This window comes from Scomber scombrus, chromosome 8 (genome assembly GCF_963691925.1).
Source record: "Scomber scombrus chromosome 8, fScoSco1.1, whole genome shotgun sequence".
Lineage (NCBI taxonomy): Eukaryota > Metazoa > Chordata > Actinopteri > Scombriformes > Scombridae > Scomber > Scomber scombrus.
In genome coordinates this window covers 29957829-29975353 of record NC_084977.1, presented here as the reverse complement: position 1 = coordinate 29975353, position 17525 = coordinate 29957829, and the positions used below count along the sequence as shown (strand labels likewise).

At 42.9% G+C, this 17525-nt stretch overlaps 1 protein-coding gene across 1 annotated transcript in view; it reads left to right on the top strand.

Moving 5' to 3' along the window:
• The first annotated feature begins 2306 nt into the window (after positions 1-2306).
• The window catches only part of LOC133984553 (insulin-like growth factor-binding protein 3), a 22644-nt gene continuing 7425 nt past the window's right edge, over positions 2307-17525 (top strand). The window contains exons 1-3 of the mRNA XM_062423959.1: positions 2307-2670; positions 5376-5626; positions 11909-12028. Of these exons, the coding sequence (XP_062279943.1) occupies positions 2307-2670; positions 5376-5626; positions 11909-12028 (735 nt within the window). The remainder of the gene's footprint in view (positions 2671-5375; positions 5627-11908; positions 12029-17525) is intronic.

Below are 17525 nucleotides of genomic sequence, written 5' to 3'. Positions count from 1 at the left end.
GGTATAGCTCATATGCGAAGACAGCATATGTTGACAGGAAGAAAATTTGCTGCTGGAATCACTCGTGGAGGAAGGAAACAAATAAATCTGTCCAGATCTTTTCATTCCCACAAACCTCAAATTATAAAGTGCATTGTGCCAGTGTTACTGAGGACCGTCACAGACTTTGTGCTTCCAATTAATGATTTATGGCTTGAAATGTGCTGCATTGTGGGAATGTAATGCAGAGGAATGTTGACTGGAGCAGAGACACTATAAGGAAGGGGAGATTAATAACGAGAGAATATCAGATTCCTTGAGGTGGAGAAGACAGAGAGGGTGAAGACAAAGACGCAGACGCAAAATGAAGACAAGATCATTGAGTAAGATGAATAGTATCTTATATTGCAGTTCGCCGAAACTGCAGGACGGTTTTAACATATGGTTTGGGGAAATGAGACCTGCAGGTTTGTGCCAGCAGTTATCTGAATTCATTTGATCTTTTTTATTACACTCGCAACTGTCACGAGGCGCGTTACAACATATTCCATATCTATGGAAATGAAGTTCTGAAGCTTCAGTCTTGAAATTCATGCTATCTCTCATGTGCGGCATGATTTCAAGATCAAGCAAAAACATCATAAACTTGAGAATGTCATCAACTTAAGGTGCTTATATACTGTCTGAAGACCAGTTTAGCAGCTATTTTCAGCCAAAGAAACAATAATGGTCCATCAGACTGAACACTGTCACCTGTATGATGAGATAAATCCAACTCTATTCACACCAAGGGAGCACAAATTCCCAAAAGGGTGATTTTGCTGAAACTGAAAGAAAGAAAAAAGGGCGCTTTAGGAAAATCACACCCTGGACGGACGAGCAGACAATAAACAAGCCAAAGGTCAGAAGCTGAATACTTCAGACATGAAAAAATGCAGAAAGAGAGAAAAAAAAGTCAAGTAATAAGAAAACTAATCTTAGCCGGAGACGTTTTCTTGCTATTCCGGGGGTGTTTCCTTACTCTCTGCTTGTTTTTCATAATGCAGTCTCAACACTTTTTCTGCTTCTGTGGTGGAAATCACACAATGGCCAATACTGATTGCTTTATTTTCTCAGTGTGTACCCCCCTCTCGCGTTTGTTATTGCAGAACAGGAGGATATGCTGGACAGGGGGGCGATGCTGAGACTGCAGAATCTGAACATTTTCTTTCTAATAATTTGAAATCCTGTGGGGTCGGGGGTGTGTGTGTGTGTGTGGGGGGGGGGGGGGAAGGTGCAAGGGGCCTGGATGCTTGCCGGTGGGGCTCATAGGAGATGGGTGTGGGGAGGTGTGGGCATTGCAAAGTGCCAGATCACCAGGTCTGCTCCGGGTATGTGAAAGGTGAGCACTGCTTCTGAAACTATTTGGGCAAAAGGGTCAAGTATGCAGTCTGGTCTGCACGTGCTCGCTGGTGGCTGGTGCTCGGACTGACATGTGCACACTGCAACAACCCAGAACACTGCAACAACCCAGAACAGTAAAGCAATATTTCTTTGGCTGCACCCACCACTGAGCATGTGGTGTCACACACACTCACACACAAACAGAGATGATATATGCAAAGAAATTATTGTTTTAGTGAGTTAGTATGGAGGCCACCTACACACCTGCCCAGAGAAATGTTTTATCAGTATTGCATGTGGGGGGTATCACCAATGGCATTCACTCACATACCATTGATGCCAGCAGGGGATGTGGCCAGTGGTGTGGAAACCTCCAGAGGTTTGGGAACAGTCAACAGAAGGAAGCTTCACTGGTGCAGCTTATTTACTCTCAGAGCTCTTCTGGTGGAAATCTGCGGATGAGTATCTTATCTGTGACAAGAAAAGTATTTATCTTACTGAACAGTGAAGAGAAATGCAACACTTTAAAGCTACATGCCATCTGAATCATGTTACTTGCCTGTCTTGACACAAGAGGCCACATTTCCAGATGGAAACAAACACCTTTGCTTTCCCCCCCCCCCTGAACAGAGTGAGCATGAAAGCGCAGCAGATGAACAGACCTCAGTAAATGATTATAATGGATTAAAAGAGTTGAATGTTTGAGCAGCTCTCTCCTCAGACTGGATGCAGCGGTCCCTCATATCGGGGCTCTCCGTTTACATTATTCATACGGAGGAGGGTGTGACTTGTTGGCTCTTTTTTCCGCCTGTATAAAACCAGAAGTTCGCGTAAAAGAAAATACAGATGGAGAAGGCTAGCCGGCTCGCTGTGTCACAGAGAGTCCCCTTAAGCCTACGTGACAACTCACATACTGTCCCTTTGTGACCAGCTTAATCGGCAGAATGCCCGGTGTCTGTGTGCTTTGTCTCGCCGCTGCGCTGGCTGTGTTCACCCGACTCGCCGACACCGTGGGACCGGTGGTCCGATGCGAGCCGTGCGACGCCGGGGCGCTTCTCCAGTGCAAGCCGCTGCCGAAGGACTGCCCGGAGCGGGTGAAGGAGCCCGGCTGCGGCTGCTGCATGACGTGCGCCCTCGGCGAGGGACAGGCGTGTGGAGTGTACACAGCGCGCTGTGGCTCCGGCTTGACCTGCCAGCACCAGCCGGGGGAGAGCCGACCCCTGCAAGCTCTGCTGGAGGGACGGGGAGTGTGCTCCAGCGCTACGTCCAAAAAACTCAACAGCATACTCGTACCAACGCAAAAACAAGGTAGGCAGCGGTCATTTTAATTGCGCTTTTCATGGTTTGCAGATACCTTGTTGCTTTTTTTTTTGTTATTCGGTGGCTTTGACAGGCGCTCTCCCGTGAAGTGTTGCTCTCTGCTGAGCAGCTCTGGGGTGTCCCTTGCTCATGAAAACACAAATTAAGTGCGTTTTATTGATAGTGGATGAGATAAAGATGCTGAGATTGATCTACTTAAGATATATGGCACACAGAAACACGCGCAAAATGATTCCCTGGTCTGTTATGCACCGTGCCACAATAGAAAACACCATTCCTGTCCGTGAGGTTTTAGAGGGGAGGTTTGACATTGCACAGTGATGTGTTCCACTGGGTAAAACTAATCCCATAGGCTCCTGAAAGTTTGAGTGGACAACACCAGCAATGGGGTTGGAGGTTTACGCAGCAATTAATCGTTGCTTCCACCCCCACACCCCCCAGGCGGCCACTTTTTCCGTGTGCGCACTGCATTGGACCATCATGCGTAAAACGCAAAATAACATGTAAGAAATTAAAAGATTGTCGTTTGAGGTTTGCAGATTGTTTGTTTTAAGAAAGGACAACACTGCTCTCTCTCAGTTTCTCCTTCACATACACTCATACACACAACCTGGCTCCCTCAAACCAATACTTAAGGAATGCCACATACATACTGTAAGTATACAGTGGCTGAGCGCAGACCATGTCCTTGTCTTCTGTAATGTCCTTATTTTCCTACAAGTAAAGCTCATGGATTTTGTACACAGCTTGAAAATATGTGTTGCAGCTTTCATGGTCCAGGATGTGGGCCAAAACATCTCGGGTGTGTACCAGAGGGGGGATCATTTCTCTGGGTTCCCTATGCAACCACCACACACTCACAACCCCATTATCAATAGGTCCAGACTGCACATTTCCCCTCTGCATGCTAGAATGACATTGAGAGACCTTATATGTATGGTGTTTTGTGTGAATGGATTCATGCTGCTCACACGGGTGAAACGGCACACATGCCACCTCCATGTGAATACACACTGCTGTGTGTTTAGGCACTGCTGACGTCAGGCCTCCAGGAGCCTCTGTGTGTGTTTTCTTCTTCCTGGTTATTTGGTTTGGCCACAGTAATGTGTGGTGTGCAAGCACTCAGCAGCCACATTGTCATACACGCACACACTTATGCATCCACCATCGTCAACTTGTCCAAACTGTGTCACTGTTCTTGTTTTATCATTGGCTGATATGAGTATCTATCTTGTTCTGTTATTGTCTGCCCCTGATGGTTATAGGTTTCTGATTTAAGGGAGAAAATATTATTTTAATGTGGAATAAAACAATTCATCTTCTTGCACTGTGAGACAACACAATAAGTAACAGCAGAAACACAGATATCAGTGCATGCTTATTATTATTATTGCTCCTGCAGCCTATCTCTCCTGCTGGAGATGGGGGGGGGGAGGTGGGAAATGATCCTAAGCGCCTCTGTTGGTCAGAGTATGTAAGTGCAGCTTGGTGGTTTCTACCACCATCAGTCCCCAGCTCCAGAACAGCCTCTCCTCCCAGACATTAACAAGCTCTCCTCACCGCAGTTTGTGCTGTTTACCCCTGTGCCATTATACAAACAAATTGCGTAATGTGTTTATCTTAAACGCCCCAGACTTCCTAGGAAGGTTATATAAACGTTTATATTGACAATAAAAAATTACGCTTGCAGGAATCAGGGGCTCAATATTTTTGTCCTTGGTACTAAACATTTATGTGGAGACTGTATCAGGTTAAAAAAACTGTCTGCTGTCTTTTGACTGTGTTGTTGCAGTTAATTCTTCTGTTGACATCCCATGTTGTTATTCTAAGCTCTGGTGAGCCTGGGAGTCTGTGGAGCCCCACCACGTCACTAATTGATCAGGTGGTCACAGAGAAAGGGTGGGCTGCCAGCCTGCCTGCCCACATGAGCTACACCCCTACATGCCCGTCCGCCGCCCTCACCGCAGCGCTCAAACACAAAATCTGCTTTGAGTTAACGGTTTAAAACTGTGTTTGGGACTGTGTGAGCCGCTCCATGTGTGTTCCCATCGTCCCTCCGTTTCTTGGGGACGTATCTGAGCTCAGTTATCTCCCTAGACTGTGGCCTTAGGGTGGTGTGAAGTTTGGTCCTCTCCTATATTAGGGAGGAGTGTTTGGTGCCCCCCTCCTCTCTTCCTCTCGGTCAGATCGTCCATGCACCGTTCTGTGTTTAACGATTTGACAGGAATCTTTGCCAGCACCACAGGCTATTAATATATCTGCTCCCTCATCTCCCGCTTTACCTCTTACTGCCCTAACCACCTCCTCCTCTTTTAACCCCAACCCCCTTTTCCCCACCCTAGCATACACCCACATAAACAGCATTTTTCTTCTCAGCGTCCTTAAAAAGTCTTGTTTACACCCAGCTCATCTTTGTGACGCTATCTCTTGGTCTGCATTCTGTGGAAATTTGTGGATATGAAATCATCATGTTTCTGTTTATTACTTGGCTTCATCTCTTGCTCCAAACCGCCCACAAGGCAATGGGCTAACTTTATTTTGTAAGTTTTAAACAGGCCTCTTTAGGACAGTCAAGAATTCTCTGCTGGCTTGAGTGCAGCGGAGTGTTTTATTAGAGCTGTAAACTAAAACAACTTTGTCAATATAAAACTTTTCAAACATTTTTTTTGACAACTTACCTTTTCCCCACACAGAGAACGCTGGAAATCAGGTAGACGAGGGCTGTGCCAACGTGACCGCAACGATGACGGTGTTGCCCGGTGTGGCGACAGTGAAGGGCGGACACAGTCGGGGGTCAATGGACACCAGGCCTCCACTGCACAACAAACTGATCCAGAAAGATATGAACAGGAAGACTCAGAGCTACAAGGTGGAATCAGTGTCAGGAGGAGCCAATATGGACATTCACAACTTCTCCCTGGAGAGCAAGAGGGAGACTGAGTATGTAAGTCACACCCAGAGGCAATGAAAAACAAATGTGACAGTGATGCTAATCTGGAGGGAAAACAGAAATGGCAGAGGTTCATAAAGGCAGCTGATGACTGTGGTCCCATTAGCTTTAAACTCACTCTTGTACACCAAACATGGTAACATGTATGTTTAATATTGTATATGGAGTGACAAAATAAAATAATTGACCTGTTATCTATGAAAAAAAATGCTGTTATCTGTGCTGCCAGCCACCTTTCCTGAACTGGAGAGAAGAGAGACTGTTAGTGGCTGCAAACCGTTAGCTTGCTTGGTTGTTTTGCTGGTTAGGTTTTTTGATAGCTAGTTAGCTCTACAGCTACCTTGTGTTTTGTAACTACTCAACAATATTTACCTTTGAACAAATTACAATTTATGTTGTTAGCTTGTAGCAAAACTGACATTTCAAAGGCTTACAAGAAGAAAACAAGACAAATGAGTGGCTGAAAACTGCAAGCCACCTAGTTAGCTTGCTCGCTTAATTGCAAGCTAAACAGCTTGCTAGGTAGACATAACTTAGGCTATACTTTGTCTATTGTTTACCTTTGAAGAAGTTCTGGTTTGGTATCAGTATTGCAGCCACCTTATTTCCACAGTGTTCTGGGCAGGAGTAGGGCGATCCCATGTATTAGTGTCCAGTCACAAAACAGTATTGGTGCTGAATGACGAGTGAATGTCGACACATCTGCACACTGAACTATAGGATGGTTCTGTGTCTTAATGAACCTCTGCCAACTGAATTGAACCATTTCTTGTTGTTATCATAGTTTAAATACTTACATCGCGTGGTAGTGGCTCAGTGGAGTTTCAATTGTAAACAAACACAGTTTTTATTACAATGTTTTACATGCTTGACACCAAATTGTAATGTGTATCTTTAAGGCCTCAGTAGGCCTTGAACAAACTATGTTAATTGTCATCCATGCATGTCAGTTTGAGCCACTAGGTTGCCTATTTAGTTTGTTTGCAGTTTTTACACATTTCTATTTCTTAACTTTCCACTGTGCATCCATCTCAAATTAAAGGGTTGCTCACAAATCCACACAGTCAGAAGAATAATTAACTTGTCTCTCCAAGCCGACATGAATAATCCTTCTTCTTACACAGCAAGAATGTGTTTAAATAAAATCCTTCTGTAGGACAAAATTATACTCTAAAGGAGTATCCAAAAAACTACTACAGAAAGGTAATCCAAAATATTCTAAATTAATGGTTGAAAAAGCTGTATCAAGCCAAACTAACTGGAAGAAAAACTCCTTCACTCCTTCACTAACTGCTGACTAATCAGCTCTTTACATCTGACTTCTGGTTTATGACACTCGGAGGCGCACTTTACCACGAAAGACTTGGTAATACACTCACAGTATAATAAACATCAGCAACTAACAGCACAAAATATATAATTAGTCAACAGTTAACATGTAGCAACAATCATAAATGATTTGGCTCTTACATTCCCGGCCCCATAATTACATATGGAGCAAACATCCCAATTATTCAGTACAAATGTATCCATACGAGCCAAATCTACAATAGTCCCAAGAAGATCATAATAATAACCTTTTTTATGCATCTGCCTTATGAAGCAGGCACAGTTTGTCTATTGTTCTCTCTAGTGTGTTAGTCTTTGTCTTGACTAGAACCTTGCGGACCCCTCTGGCATAGTTTTTGAGACTCTGCCCATGACCCATGAATTGCAAGGCCTAATCTCCTCCGTGATAAGGACAACATCATTTGTTGAAAGGTTTTTTCTTTGGTTCAAAAACCACTTTTGTCTTTCTTGAAGAAGTGGAAGATACTCTCATGTCCAGTGTTTCCAGAGCAAATCTGCAATTTACTGTCTGCCTCCATCTCCAATGAGATGCTCTAGGAAACAGCCCTGAAGGTAAGAGGGGTCGTGTCTTCATCAACAAGTGATTGGGGTTAGTGGCTCAACAAAGTCTTTGGGGTCATCTGAAGCAGTTGTGATGGATCTGGCATTAATAATAGCCTTAACCTCACATAGCACCCTTTGAAAGGCCTTTACAGTGTGGATTTGCTTCCACTATAAGAGCCACTAGGTAGGTTAAATGTTCCATCCAACCCCTTTTGTCTTGGATTGGATTGGTTCCATTGTTAATTGACTCATGCAGCACTAACTTAGCACCTATAAAGTTAATGCCATTCTCTGAACAGATTACTGTTAACTTGCCCTCTTCGACTCATTAATCTCCGCATTGCGTCTATGCATGAGTCTGTGCCCAATTGATGTGCCACTTCTATATAAACAGCTCTGACTACTAGACAAGTGAAGAGCACACTATATCTTTTCACAGTGCTGTGTACTCTCTTTATTTCAATTGACCCAAAGTAGCCAACACCTATATTACTGACGGGTGGTTGGTCAGCCAGTACTCTGTTGATAGTGTTACATGGACTGCTCCGCATCATTATGCTCTGTGTTTTTACGATCAGGATTTTTAAGCCACTTTTGTTCTGGTCTTTGGAAGAACGCTGGACTGTTAATGCACTTGTAGTTCATCAATAATACACAGTCTGCAGGGTTGAGTGTAGACTAGCTTTGGTTGTCTTCCGCTGTCGTCCATTGTGCAAACGTTATACAGCTGGGTGAGGACGTGGCTCCAAAAAGATCTGTTAGGACTACAAGAGGCCACTACAAAAAATATAAAAGGTCAGTATCTTCATCTAGCTTCCTGACCTGGTAGTACATTGTTTCAGTGTCAGCTGTCATTGCAGCTTGGTACTACCCGAGACGTGTGAGGACTCCGAATAAGGTAGTTAGCTATAGGCCAGACCTATAGCAGTATGTCATTTAGTGAAGTGCCTTGAAAAGGTGCTGCACAGTCAGAAAACAACACACAACTTATTTTTGGGGATGGTACACCCCATGGTGAGGGATGTACCAAACCCCAGATACGTTCACTGGATAGATTCTCTTCATCATTTTGATGAGGGCCTTTTACTCCTCATGGAACTCTGGTTGTTTTAGGAATTTCTTCATCAGATTAAGTGTATATTACTCTGCCACTATTTTGTTATCTGGCGTGGTGACAGACTCCCAATTAACAGAAAGGTTAATGTAGTAATGACCATGTTGACATTTACTCTTTGTTTCCCATCTGTCTTTGAACAGGAATCTTTTGGTTCTCTGAGGGGGCCATTTAATACCCAGCCAAGAGCTGGGTTTTCACAGCATATGGTCCACTGTCCTGGCTGTTTATCACTCTCCATGGCTTCATAGCTAGTTGTTTGCGTTGTTCCCTATCAATAGACCCATGTGAGCGTTGATATATGGCAGTTTGACATCATTTAGATATGGCCAATTTCCACCTCTTTCTGCAGAGGAATGTTTGTTTTTCTCACCAGTATGTCTTTCTGTGTGATCACTTTTGGCAGATATATGAAAGTGCAGTCCCCTATACCATTCACTTCCGAGTCAGTCAACAAGTGACTGTCAATAAATCCACTGTAATTTATGGTGGCCAGAAAGATTTTTCAGTCTCTGATTTAGTTGTCTGGCTAAATTGTATGTACAAAACATACCAGACCTTTCGGGGTCAATGAAGGCAAAAGTCTCAATCATTTTGGGTCTAATCTTTGACTTGACTCAAACAGGTGCTATGGTGAGGATGCTGTCACCATCTCTGTCCTCTGTAGATGAACTTTGTACGTGTTTTCCTTGTGCACTGATGTAAAAGCATTGGACAAATCCTGAGGTTCTGTCTCATCATTGCTTGATTTCCTGATGTTACTGTCCTCAGGTCTTGTGGAATTAAGAAGTCTTGGATCTCTTTGGAAAGAAACATGACATGACTTTTTTCTTTTACAATCCTTGTTGAGATGTCCTTTGACCAGACAGCTAAAACAAAGCCAAGACTTCCTGAAAAACTTGTAAAGATTGTCTCTGATAAGGTGACACATTTCCAATGTGTGATTCTTTTCAGAGCACAAACAAGGTCTAGAAAAGGGAACACTGAGAGGAGCACCATGGATCTTGGTTTTAGGTGTCTGAACTGTAGGCTCCTGTGCACAGTTAATGTCTGTTGCAAAACTGCTTCTTGTGAGTCCATCTCCTTTGCAACTTGTGTATTGCTCTAAATAATACAGTTTATCTACATGGTTTTTAGTCCTTGTTTCAATGGCATGATTGAATTCCCTCATTGTTGGTGCTTAACAAGGAGTTCTGTAATGTCATTCTATTTTTGCATTATCCTACAAATGTCTCCCAGGTTATGCTGTCCATTTCCATGTGGTGCCTGACTGGGCTGTTGAACATGGATGACATACTGCATTAACTTAGGGACACTAAGTGGAAGAGCTGACTTTTGCAAGTCTCGGTGTGGGAGGACCATGCATATCCTCCTTTTTTGGGGTGATAAGTCGCACCGACATTAATCCCATCTCTGTGAAGAGGGACTTCAAATTCCTCATACACCCTTATTCTTGCAGTGGCTTCTGTTATGGCAGTATGATGAAGTGATGTCCTTCTTGACATGGTCATGATTACAGCTGGAGGACACATCGAACAAACAAGGCTTCTGCTGCCACAACGCAACAAGATTTACTTTGTTGGAATAACAATAATTTCAATCATTGATCAGTGCGTCAAAACTTTTAACCTCTAGATTTAGCAGTCAACTGCCCAAGTTTGTACCTTCTTGCTTTGATCTACTTTAGAGTTTTGTTTCCAGACTCAATTCGATGGCCCTTGACAACCTCTTTTGGCCATCTTCAGTAGCTGCATTCTCTGAAACAGTCTCTGTGGCCATTACGTTCTTTCCAAGTTTCCATCGAGGAACAAATTGTTAGTTTTAACTTAAACTTTAGCTTCAGTCTCTTATCCACAGAGCAGAAATTGTTATCAGTAACGCCCCCGTCTGTTTGTATCCACGATGCACGTAGCTATTTTGAGTTCGACTTTTTAGTTTTAGCCACTTGCTCGCGTTATTCAGTTTGTGTCTTGTTATGATTCATATTTATTTCTTAACTTGCCATTGTGCATTCATCTCAAATCGAAGGGTTACTCACAAATCCGTAAGAGGAATAGCTGACTTACTTTTTTTTTTTTTTTACATAGCAAGAATGCATTTTACAAAGTATGAAGAGGAAAAAATTTAAAGGTGTATCCAAAATATTGTATTCCACAGAAAGATAATCCAAAATATTCAAAATTAACGGTCAAAAATGATGTACCGAGCAAAACTAACTGCTAAGCAAACTCCTTTCTTCAATAACTGCTGACTAATCAGCTTTTTACATCTCTCAATTATGACACTAGGAGGTGCACTTTACCACTAAAGGCCTACTAATACATCTACAGTATACTAAACATCAGCAACTAACAGCACATAATGTACAATTAGTCAGCAACTATCATGTTTCAATAATAATAAAGTATGTTATGATGACTTTGGCACTTAAAATACTGAAGCCTTTAAGATCGTGCACAAATGTTATGCACATTTTTGAACCTCACGTGATGTGCAAAGCCTTTCAAAAATGTTTTGAAACTTACAGTGTTCACATCGGTTGGTGGTCTTCTCCTGCTGTAGTAGAAATGTCATCTCCACTTTTGTGATGTAGAGCAGAAGATACAAACAATACTAGGACGGTATCATCAAAACATTGCCGTACGGCGCAATTTGTGGTCAAACCCTCCACATTGTACCTTTAGCTTAGGTTATCTTTAGGTTATCATTTAAATAAAACCAGAGTTGATTACATACCGTCTAGCATTTTCTAAGGGAGGGTACCACTTTTTTTCAGAAAGTTGACATCTCAGTTTGGGATTTAATCTCTTCAACCTGGACCTAACAGTGGATTCAACACTGCTACACAATGATGTTCAGACAACCATTGTTTAAATTTACAGAACTTCAAAAGCAGAACGTTTCCAAAAATACCAAATATGTCATTTGGTAATTTGGGGACTTTTCCATGAACTGATACACAAGACATTTAAAATATTGATGTGATGTTGCAGCCTTAAAATTTATGGCAAACCTCAGTTTGAAGTATTTCTCTTACTTTAATCATCATACCACTTGATGGATTTTCTTGAATAAGCAGATACTGAAAAACCTTCTTGTTGGGCATGTTAACGGGACATTCAGGGTTCAGAGGTTGACATTTATAGACGATGATGTTCAATTATAACCTAACACTGCGTGAATATGCCTGATGTTCTTCATGTTCTGTCATTGTGAAAGGGTGAGTGTGTAATTTTGGTGTTGTTGGGGTGTGTTTGCTGTGTCGTTAGGGCCCGTGTCGGAGGGAGATGGAGAGCATCCTGAACAGTCTTAAAATCAGCAACGTGCTCAACCCGAGAGGCTTCCGCATACCCAACTGTGACAGAAAGGGCTTCTACAAGAAAAAACAGGTGAATGGCTCTCTCTGCTGTTTCATGTTTCTCTTTTTTTCTGTTTCACACACACACACACGCACACACACACATGCACACACAACTGCTGACCTGCTAAAAGACCCACCACATGCCTGAACACTTCCAAAGAATCCTCAACGACCCATCCCACCCACCCACACATGCACAATCCCCTTTTTTTTGCAGCTCAGGTTGTCTTGACAGCGACATCAACACTATATTATCAGAATGGGTAATAACCATGTATTACTCCGGTAAATGCACTGCAGCCGTCTGACTCATGCCTCACAGGAAATGAAGTCGGTCAGGTGTGTTTGTGGGTGTGTGGTGTGGGAGAGTGTGGGGGGTAGGGATGTAAGAATGTGGTCTGGGAGTGTGTGTGGCACGGTAGATGTGGCGGCAGGGGAGTGTATGTATGGCGCTTGTTTGATGGCGGTAGTTTTGGTGAGGGTGGAGGTGTGGGGTGCTGTTGGTGAGGTAAAAAAAACAAACAGGCTGTCACTGGTTTAGTTTTTCTTGTCCATGTACAGACTCGGGCCACCCATAGCCTGCTCATTTGTAAGACCAGCGGGGGGAAAAAAACGAGGAAGCAAAAATTCGTTTGCATACAGTGGTTCCTTGGGTGACGTGCTGACCTGAGGGGAGGAGGGGTGTGCAAGGGGTTGGTGGTGGTGGATGGAGGGTAGGGCTTGTGGGGAATTGCCAAGACACACAGCGTGTCAAATAAATGCCACCATCCTATTTCCTGAGGTTGGGAGTCTTATCAGAGGGATTCCGCGGAGCAAGAGACCGTTCTGAGAAACACATGAGTCACCAAAAAAAGCCCCACAAGCACCATGAGTCAGAGACCAACTTGAGCCATAACAGACCCCCCCACACGCACAATTAAGTGCCGAATAAAATCATCCTCTCAATTTCTTAGCTCGCTCTTCCCCCAAAGTCTCCAAAGTGTGGTTTCATGGCTACTTTTATTAAAATTAGACTCTTTCTTGTTCTTTTCCTGGATTGCATCAACAAAATATCTACCAGGAAAGTGTCAGTTCTGGTCTAATTGTGTGTGTCAATGTGTGTGTGTGTGGAGCAGTGTGCCAGCCCTTGTCACCCTTTTCTCAGAGGGCCAGTGGGGTGCAGGGTGTTGTGTTAAATCCATCCGAGGGGATGTGCCTTCACGGTGTGTTGCAGAGATTTATGACCGGAAACACAGCGAAGAGGAGACCGTGTGAACCGTCTAGGGTGACAATACTGTGAAAAGAAGGGAGCAGGGGGGAGGAGATGGAAAGGGAGGGAGGGTTTAGGGGTAGGTGGTAGGGGTGAAGGACAGAGCATAACCATACACATGATTCAGAAGATGTCTCGATATCTTGAAGTGATACTCCACCCAAAATCTTTTAACCTCTTACCAGACATCTCATATGTGTGCACAAGCCCAAAAATAATGTACTTTGTAAGGTAACTGTTTAAATTTTACAACTAAAAGTCTGAATGATTATAATTGATCCTGAAAATAGTGCCACCAAGGCTAAAGCATCCCATGGGTGGGACAGTGTCATTTAACAGGTTTATATCAAATAGTCATCTAGCTGTTGAAAGGTAGCTTGAAAAAGCTGCTAGTTTCATCTTACATATAAGCTTTTTTACCAAGAATTAAATTAGGAACTGACACGCCTTTTCGACCAAGTAGTTCCCGTAATGAAGGAGCAACAGGAACTAAACTAGGACCTATAAGTCCCCTTTGTCCATTCTTTGTGTTTCAATTGCATTTGACCGATGATGGATTTGGAAAAAGGAGGGCAGTGTTTGAGATGCACTTTTCACACACTATGAGTTATCATGTTAGATATGCAGAAGCGAAAAGGAACGTTAATGGATTGAACATACCGGGTTTGTTTGAGATGTAAGCTTTGTATTCATCAGTTTGTTCTTTGTCGTCCACTCTCTAAACCAAAGCTGTGATGTTCTGATTAAGGAGACAGAAAGGGGGAGTTTTAAAATGCCAGAAAGGCAGGATGTCTAAGTTGTTACTGATGATCTGTTGAGTGCTTTTCTGGTTCTCTTACTCAATAAAATATTTGCTCTATTTTAGACCACTGTTAGAATTCAGCGACATAACTCCGGCATGCATCTCTTGTCTGAATATTGACACCAGTGCCGGCAGCTTCTTCCTACAAAGTTGTGGCCGAATTGAGAGTAGTGATTAGCGAGTCATTGAGATTCAGAACAGCAGATGCCACCCCGTTGATTCATGGACTGAACCACTGACTGAAATTCTACTAGCAGAACAGGGACTTTTTTTTGTAAAGGGGGGGGGGGGGGGGGGGGGGGGGGGAAGAGATGCTCTAAAAAGCTTTCTGGGTTCCTGGAAAAATGTGTGCAGTTGAAAAGCGACATCAGTGTGGTCAGTTTCAGATTTAATGTCAGTTACAATGGATTCCAATGGTGAAGGGATTTCATAGCAGAAAAAAAAAAAGTTCATGGAAACTTGTTGAAACCCCTCCTTGCCTCCCCACCATCTGTCCGTCTGTATGCTCATTATCCTGCAAACACACATTTTTCTGCTCGTGTACACCAAAACATGGCTGGATAATCACTTGTGTTTGTAGTTATTTACATTTTTTTCCATGCAACTATGTTTGCTTCAGTTGGTCGTCAAGCTGCAAACTGCACAAGCTTCAAAGTTGGGTTGAAGTTTAGAGATGTGACGATACATCACAGGAGATGACTGAAATTTGTTAACACTCAGACATGTTGCCATACTGTTTATACCAGTGCAGTTATCCAATCAGTGTGCCTGGTTGGATAAGTCCTTTGTAGGCAAAGCTGCAAATCATTGAGCGGGACTGAATTGTATGTTACATCAATGCATTGAAGTATTTGAATGTATTTACCCATACAGATGGAAAGCAGAGGAGTGGTTTGAGAAATTGCTTTATTTTATTTTATTTTATTTTAAGCATTAAAAGTTTAATTTAATCATTAAACTTAGATGTTTTTTTCACCATTAACATGCTCAGTTGCGTACAGCTTCTGTTTAATAATAGAGAGAAAAACTGTGAACATCCAAACCTCCAGAAGGTGAAGTTTTTGTACTAGAAGGAGAGAGGTGAATTGTGACTTAAAGGGTCAAATGTAATCCTAAGCATGTATGTTAGTGTGTGTGTGTGTGTGTGCGTGTGTGTGTAAGTATGTGTGTGTGTGGATTTCTGTGTATATGTTGCTGGTAATGTGAGTGTCTCAGGAGCAGTCTGAGCGGTGCCCTACCTTGGCTGCACAGAAACCTATTTTTAGTAACAGTTATATGAATTGGCTCAGTATCCTGGTTGAGGCCATGCATGCCCAACACTGACCCACTCATTACACCCCTCAACGTCTCTCACTTTCTCTCTTCCTCTCACTCGTATTCATTTCAGCCACTCATCATTACCCCCATTGTGCCCTGCCTACAGTCATCCACTCGTCTTTTGTTCAGCCTGTCCGCTCCATCATTCTGTCCATCCTGCCCTTCCGCCCACCTGGCTTTTCCTTCCTTGTTTGGCCAGGAATCACCCCGCAGAGGGTTGTGAATGGGACGACAGTGTCTGCGACTCTCTGTGTGTGTACTCTTTCAGAGTTTAGTGTGTGTATTGAGAGGAAGAGGAGGAGGAAGAGGCAGTGGGTTAAGGATGCGAGCCAGGTGCCTGCATACCCTTATCCCTCCCTCTCTCCCTCCCTCGCTGGGTCCTGCCAGTGCCAGGCCCATAAGGGCTGACTTATTGAGCGTGACTCAGAAGGATCTGTGAAAACGTACACACCGACCACAATGGCTTTATAATAACTGGCCAACCTTCGGGGACCCAGACAGCTATTTTCACTCTGTCTCTCTTGCTCGTTCTGTTCCCTCCCTGGATTTCTAATTCACCCCTTGTTCCTTTTGCTCTGGGGGATGTGGAGTCTTTTTTTTTTTTTGGCTGTTGCATAAAATGTAGGGCATTTTACGATATCTGTGTTTTATCAATAGCTAACAAACCCATTTTTCAATACTTCGTTTGAGAATATAAACTACAAAGTGCTTTTTTCATTTTGCAAAATATGCAAAAACTGAATGCATTAGTGCAGCTGCATAAGAGGTTAACCTACATATACTAAAGCAACCAATGCTGAATTTCACTACTAGACGATTTCTGATACTGGATTTGTTTCAGTTGGAAGTCAAGGTTGATTGAGGTGAGAGCCAGAAGTTAAATCTGTTGATTTCTGTCTCGTGAACTGTGTAGACCCCTCACAAGATCTGAAAAGAAGAAGTTTCTAACATTGTTTGGAAGCTTCAGCTAGTAAATGACTTAATTGGTAATCAGATTTGCTACTGACAAGGCAACGTTAATCCAAGGTCTGTTTAGTAGCTTTTCTGAAGCTTTTGATCATGTCACATGATCCTCCTCGCCACATGGAGTTTCCTCTGATCAGTTGTCATGTAATTGTAGATGTTCAAGTCCCCATTTTTCTGTGTATTTTAAGAACTTCTTGTCCTCGTTAAAGGTTGAGGTCGAAGTACAGATCTTGGATCTTGGAAACAGCAGTTGTCAAAACAACAACAACAACAACAACAGCACGGGATCCATTTAGTAGTTCTTCTTGAACTTTCAGTCATATCACATGATTTTCTACAGATCGAGCTCAATTTCAATCTGAACTTTCAAGCCAAAATGAATGAGAAGTCCTTCAAGGAGGAAGACCATTGTGTGATACAACTGAAAGCTCCAGGATAACTACAGTGGACTTCCTTTTTTTAAAGTGTTTCTCTTCATCCAGTCATTATTATTAATCACACCAGGTCCAGTCCAGCCCTGCAACACGAGGCTCTATCTGTTGCTTGTAGGTTGCAAAACTTGTCAAGTATTATTTAGGGTCTTATTTTAACATTTGTGTGGCTCCATTCTTCTAAAACAAACACAAATTATTTCGGAGGTGAATTAACCGGGACCCTCATTAAACAATTTTTTTTTTTTAGAAAAAGCAATATCCTGCAGTAATATGCAGACCAGCTACTCCCAATGCACTTGCAAACACACACACAGATGCACCCTCTTTTTACACAAATACATATACATGCGCCCCTATACACACACACACACATTGCATTTTATGAGCTTGTGTTTATCCTGTGGTCAGACCGGGCTCTTTTTAATGTCCGTGAAGCCCAGCAGCGCTGCTATTAGCTATAAAGACCGGCATCACAAGAGCACGCATTCATACGCACAACACACACGCATACACACCCCATAAAGGTAGCATTATGAATGTGAAGGTGTGTAGGGCTCCGCAGATGAATCAGTTCATTGTGGGACAAACTTAACTTTATTTTGAAATGTAAAAAATTACACCTCTCCTCCAGTCACTTCCTGTAACTGTAATCTAATGCTTACAGATCCTCCTCCAATCACTATTGGTCAGTGTGACCTATGACCCTCCAAAACGTCACCAGATTAATAAAAGGGTCAGCTGGCCTTTGTTAGTTTCT